The 6,522-nt window shown below is 40.0% G+C and overlaps 1 protein-coding gene across 1 annotated transcript in view; it reads right to left on the bottom strand.

Annotated features, from left to right (window-relative positions):
* Window positions 1-63: 63 nt before the first annotated feature.
* LOC106520320 (zinc finger FYVE domain-containing protein 1) overlaps window positions 64-6,522 on the bottom strand; it is a 9,584-nt gene continuing 3,125 nt past the window's right edge. Inside the window, exons 3-11 of the mRNA XM_014012333.1 lie at window positions 5,073-5,287; window positions 4,852-4,958; window positions 4,649-4,757; window positions 4,462-4,559; window positions 4,248-4,365; window positions 3,971-4,141; window positions 3,577-3,757; window positions 3,350-3,463; window positions 64-2,076 (exon numbers count right to left, since the gene is read on the bottom strand). Of these exons, the coding sequence (XP_013867787.1) occupies window positions 1,844-2,076; window positions 3,350-3,463; window positions 3,577-3,757; window positions 3,971-4,141; window positions 4,248-4,365; window positions 4,462-4,559; window positions 4,649-4,757; window positions 4,852-4,958; window positions 5,073-5,287 (1,346 nt within the window). The 3' untranslated portion in view covers window positions 64-1,843. The remainder of the gene's footprint in view (window positions 2,077-3,349; window positions 3,464-3,576; window positions 3,758-3,970; window positions 4,142-4,247; window positions 4,366-4,461; window positions 4,560-4,648; window positions 4,758-4,851; window positions 4,959-5,072; window positions 5,288-6,522) is intronic.

Raw genomic sequence — 6,522 nt, forward strand, 5'->3', positions numbered from 1 at the left:
CACACACACACACACACACACACACACACACACACACACACACACCATGGAGGCAGTTTCAGATTATGTTTTGACATGAGGATGTTGACACAGCTTTATTCTTTTGTGAGTTTTACACAATTTCATTCCATTTTTTCAACCATTTATCAGTAACTCCTGCTTGATTTGAAGAGGAGTATTGTTTGTAGCACCCTTCTGATTGAAAAAAGCTGCATGAAATATTTCAAACACTGTAGGAGAGATTAAAAGAAACAGACAGCACTAATGTGCATAYGAATAAAATCCAGTGCAAGTAATCTAACACAATTCCTATTCTTATTTTATTATTATTTTTTGTGTGTGTGCGCAATATTAGCATATCAGAAGGGGGGTGTTGAACACTCAGACAAATCTATTTTAAGACCAGCCAGACACAATGTTTTCTCATCAAAGATCACAATCAAAAAGAGAAAGAACATTACCTACAAAATCTACATGGCAAAGACCTAGTTTTGCTTGTTTTCAACAACAAAGTACAAACTTTAGTTCAAAAGGCATCATCTTGTGCTTTGTCTGGCATTTGCATGTAAAGGTCTTGGCAATAAATAAACTAATAACGATGCAAGTTTGGGTAAAGCTCTGTCACTCAATGCAGGACTGTTTGACAAACATTGACAAAAAACATAATGCATGTGCAGTTCACATRCTTTCATTACAAAGAATAAAAATATTCATAAAATGCCAAACATCAAACAAAAATACATGGTATGTAACAGACTAGTAATAGATGGATGAATAAAATTGTCTCTTTATCCTGTTGGACTGAGCTAGCAGAGAGCTGGAGTGGTGCCTGAATGATGAAGACACAATATAAAGAGAAATTTGAGTATTCTTCACTCCTGGAAGACTACATCCAGACACCTCAACAGGTAGCAAATATTAATAACAACTCAAACACTCAGAAAAACAAATGTAAACATAAAAATRCAAACATTTTGTTACATGTATAAACTAAAAGGCAACCTGTTGGGAGAGGTCATTGTCAAAACAAGTAAAAAGGCTGTGGATCTCTGAAACTGCAAAGCATGATAGACTGTTTCTTTTATTATTATTAATGATATATAAATAGTCGTCAACATTGAAAACCTGAAAGTCTATGATTCATTCAACCACAATGATAGAATATAAACATTACACCAGCACAGACACAATGACCTGAATGATTTTTATTTATTTATTTTTGTTTGGCACGCCAGATATCCAAAAGTTGAACCTACTGTTGAGGACTTTAACTCAGGCTGGAAGYGGTAACTTCAATCCCTGGATATCTAGTTTTTTACCATTTTAAGCAACAGCCTACAACAGCTGAAAAAGGCTTAGTGCAAAAACTCAAATGCAGCAATGCATGCACGCAACGGAACCTGCAGGTATGCCTGCACAAACATAACATATCTTTCTGCCAGTACACACCAGAAAGAAAAGAAAAACTAAACGGTTTAAGGTGCTGTGAACTAATCATGACAAACCATGACATTCTCAATTAGCAGTCTGTGATGCATTTTAAAATATTTCTTAATGATATAAAAATAGATCAATAGCTTGGTTTAACGGAAAATTTAAGGATTCGCGTCCATAATAACCAAAGAGTCTACGAATAATCTGAGTGAAACCTGTGGGGGTTAAGATTCCGTATGTTCAGGCTGTTCTACGAAGGCCACACAAAACTCTGAAGTATTCCCTAAGATTTCCCTTCCACACACACACACACACACACACACGAGACAGAACCATTAGTGTAGCAGAGGTGTGCTTCAGCTGAGTGAGGGGTTCTCTCCGGTGCTCGGGGGATGGGAAAGCCCCCAAATTAAAGCTCTCCTGGGTTCTGGTTGCAGCCGGCGCACACCCGCACAGGGTGGTCCCAGCCACGAGAGGGGACCGCTCGACGCTCCGGGGAGCATTCGTCACACACGCCTTGGCCACAGGCGCGGCAGTGGTGCTTGGACAGCTTGGCAGTGAACTCACGTTGGCAGTTGTGGCAGGACAGGATGTCCTGGTCAGGGACCCAATAGGCAGGACGGGCTGCATCTTTCACAAGTCCTGCAGAGATGATGGAGCATAAATGCACTCATTGACATTACATTCATGCACCTGTTATGTTAACACGATGCTGGAGCTTCATATTGTTCAGCAAAACTACAGTAAACAAGTCAAAGTAGAAATTCTGTCACTGACATAAAAAAATTACAAACATTATAAATACAAGAACCTCAGAGATTTACTTATAATCATGTAATATTTCTGACATTTTCAGACAAAACAACACAACCACCTCCACAGTATCCATTTTTCAGCTATTATTTGAACWTAAACTCAAGTGTTTGTACCACCTCTATTGAGTATTTACTTGCACTCACTTGAGTTTACCCCACCTCACTGTTTAAGTGTACAATTACTAAAAATAAAAGAAGTCCTTTGGTGTTGAAGGTTGGTTTCCATGAAAATGTGGAAACAAGAGTTGAACGCGTTTTAGGTCATTTTGTTGTGATTGGAGCAGATTTTGTTCTGAGCTGTTTTGGTGCTGGTTATAGATAGAAGAAGACATTTTCAGGAGAGCATCAGGTTTCAAAATCCTGCTTATTTAAGCTTTTTGGGGATTAAGCTGTAACATAATGAGGATAAATATTCAATTTTCGTTTTAAACGAGAAGCCTCGTGTGTTTGGAGTGTTCTTCAAAAGCTGCATTCAGAGCTTGTTTACTCCAATCTAGAGAATATTTCAGGTTGATTTGGACAAACAAGTGTCCTGCTGGCTGTTTCAAAAAAAAAAAAATGCAGCTTTGAATATTTCATGTTCAAGCATTCCCAGAGTTTGAGTTCTGCTTTCCTGTCTCATTCTTCCCACGTTTGATATCTTCCATCAGCTCAAAATGTCTGTTATCTTTAGGACATATCACAGGAAGAGTTGTTACTGTTTGAAATAACACAAGTTGGTCATGAATACAGCTTTAATCTGCTAACTGTGGGTTCAATGAGCCACACTAACATTACATCCCTCCACATATGTCCCGGTGATGTTTGTGGAGATTTAAAGCTATTATTTCTTGTAGTTCTTTGTCTGATCTGTGGCATTTGCTTCATTTTCAGTGAGTTATCAGTGATCTTTGAGCTTTATGTAACAGCTTTGTCACAGTAAACATTGAGTGATTCCTTATTTGGTCAAATGTACTTACTAGACATCTGCATAACATTTCCAATAATTTCTTTGTTTACTGAAAACATTATTGATATTTCTGTGCCACCAGAGGGCATTATAGAAGTGTACACTGCTATTACCGTTAACGTTTTCACCCACAGGATTTAGCAATACTTACCGAGAGGGATATCTATAGCAGTGACCACGACTCCTATAGTGTTGGTAACTGCCTCCCCAACTTTCCTGGCAAGAGTGCTGCCTTCTTCATCCTCAAGATCTGATGCAAGTATTTCTGCACAAACAAGAAAAAAAAAACAACAACACTACTAAAGCTGCGCTTACATAAATATTAGGAGACGATATAAAAGAGAAAAAAGGAATGACGTGCAATCACAGAATGTGTACCTGCGTATGAAGCTCTCTGCTCAAAGCAGCCATCACAGACTCTAACAGGAGCAGGACCCCAGCCTCTCTCAGGGACCGGCGCAGCTTTAGAAGAGCAGCCATCACAGAAACCCTCCCCGCAGGCACGGCAGTGATGCTTGGTGTCATTATCCTGGAAGACTGTGTGACACTTGTGGCACATCTTGAACAAAAAAAAAAAAACAATAAAATCAAATGCTGTTATTGACCATGAGCTAAAACAGGCTACAGTCTTTCCTAATGTTATCTTGTGACATGCACAGCAGGAGTTGTGTAATAGCAGCACAGCCCTGCAGAAAGTAAACATCCTGGACACAAAAGTGTTGACTTGGCTGTTGGTGGCGGGTGGCAGAGGGTGGGTCTGCGTGTCACTCACTAAGATGAGGGAGTTGGGTTTCCAGTAGGCTGGGGCGATCTGATCTGTCAGCCAAGAGGTGACAGCCTTGGCAGGTTTGACACTGAGCTCTGACACAGATTGGGCCACTAGGTTGACACCGTCCAGAAGCCGCTGTGCAGCATTACTGTTGTCTTTTAAAAAGCCACCAGCCTGCAAAACCACAGATAGATTTGACTATAGCTACAGTTTAAATGACATAATAATCAATATATACGAAAATAGCTTTTAGAAGAGACAAACTGTGAGGTGTCCTTACTCCGGGCCAAATGTGGTGGATCTCAGTGCGGACAACCGTGTCCACKGGGTCCTGGTTTCCATACCAGTACTGACGGCTCCGATAGATGACGCCACAGTTTGGGCATTCTATAACGTACCTAATCATACATAAAAAAACTCCCTTTAATAAAAGAAAAAAATACACATGCTTCAAGTTTTCTTACATCAACTGGTAAATTATCTAATTTACTCACCCAGACCAGGCAAATCTGGCAAGACCGATCCACGGGGAGTCTGAGGAAGCAGAGGTCTTTGGGACAACCATGACTTCCTTTCCTCCTTCGTAACAAGCCTGGTGCATTGCACAACATATTGATTTTGACTTATCACCAAAGTAATGCAGTTATAGAARGACCACTAAGTTTGAGCCACTTTGCTTACCTTACAGGTGTAAATGCGATTGTCATACAGAGAGGAGTAACAGCAGCGCTGCTTGGCATCGTGGCAGCCTCCTTCTCCTAGGTGGTTCATACTATTCTTGCATTTAGACCTGGGATAAATGAAGCAATTCGCAATGTTTATTAATGAAAGAGAGAAGGAGATAAGATCGTTTTGTTGTTAAAACTAAGGCAGGAAGAACTGACCCACAGCTGAGACACTGACTGGAGCAGGTGAAGTACTCATCAGGAAAGAAGCAGCTGTGAGCAGCCGGCTCGCCTGAGATCTCCCCATTAAAGCGCTCACTCAGTGCCTGCAGAAACAGAGTCACACAAAACATTTTTGTAACAAAMCTCAGATTCACAATATGTGATGACAGACCAGCAGAAACTATGATTGTTGATGATTGACGTGTATGCAACTTTACCTGCAGGGCTTTATAGATGACCACTGGAGTGCGTGGGGAGCGGGTAGCATTGTTGTCCAGGAGCTGCTCCAGTTTGTTCTGCAAACCACGGAAGTCTGTAGGGGGGCTGAGAGTCTGCGTGCCCAGATACTGAACAGAGCTGAAGGCTTCTGGGTAACGGGAAAGCTTCCTAAAGCGCTCCAGGAGCAGCCGATCTACTGACTCTGATGATTTTTCTGCAGTCGAACAAACATGAAACAGAAGATAAAAAACATTTCACTCTTGTTTTTTCAAAATTTGTACAGTGTGTGATCCATGATTACTTGTAACATTAGAAATGATTTGATAGTCATTTACTTAAACTGTAAAACATAGGCTGTAAAAATACTATAGGCTGTTTGTTTTTATCAAAACAAAAACGAATTGTAACACAGCTGGAGACGTTTTATTGATGCTGCAAAACATATTGATTAAATGATGACGTTCACTAGGTTTTCCGGTGCGAGGCTGTGCGAGCTCTTATCCAGCCTGAAGGTTAATCTTGGACAATATCTGATGATAAGCCTTTTGAAATGAAACTGGRGTGTGTTGACAGAGAGGAGAATGTAGAAATGACTCAGCCTGCAACTGAAAATGTGGATGGAGGAAAGAAATAGCTGCTTCATAGATTGGAGAAGCTCAGTTTAGCCTGTTAGCATCTGTGTTAGCACCAAGCTAATCTATTTACACACAGATATGGCAATATACAGTGGTGGGCACAGTTTCCCCTAAAGCACTAAAGGACTATTAGGGAAACTAATTTTCTAATTAGTGCTTTACGGCTTTTGTTATTTTTTTTAATTCATTAGTGGAATAGCGCTTGCTAAATTTATGGGCTACATTTAAAAGCACTAACTGAGGTCTAAGAATGTTATTGATCAACGTTGTTTTTAACAGTTGAGGGTGAAAGATGTTGCACATTTTGTTYATATGTGTCACTTATCCACTAGGTGACATATTGACATTGATTATTGTCAATATTCTGCACACAGTAAATATTGTCTCATGTTGACTCTGAAGAATGTTCYTTGGGTCAACTGGGTTWTATTAGTGCTTTAGAATTAGCTTTTGCTAAYYTTTTCAGTGTATTAGTGCTTTAGAATTAGGGGGTAAGAGTTAGTCCTTTAGGGTTAGTGCAACTAATGTTTAGATTAGTGCTACCCACCCCTGGCAATATAGTGTTAGTGCTTGAGCGAATACATTATGTATAAACTAACACTACATATTTATTAGTAATATCTATATATAGCAGAGCTATTCAACTGGTGGCCCGCGGGCCGGAGTGACCAAAGTTCGGCCCGCCAGTTGGTTCATTCATCTCTTAAGCCCAAACCCCTGGTTTTCTACTTTAATTACTCTAAATTTTTAGTTAAACATAGACATGTTTGGTATCTACAGAAACGTCAGAATCTTGGCTAGAAGCTGGTAAAAA

Source organism: Austrofundulus limnaeus, unplaced genomic scaffold (genome assembly GCF_001266775.1).
Source record: "Austrofundulus limnaeus strain Quisiro unplaced genomic scaffold, Austrofundulus_limnaeus-1.0 Scaffold2, whole genome shotgun sequence".
Lineage (NCBI taxonomy): Eukaryota > Metazoa > Chordata > Actinopteri > Cyprinodontiformes > Rivulidae > Austrofundulus > Austrofundulus limnaeus.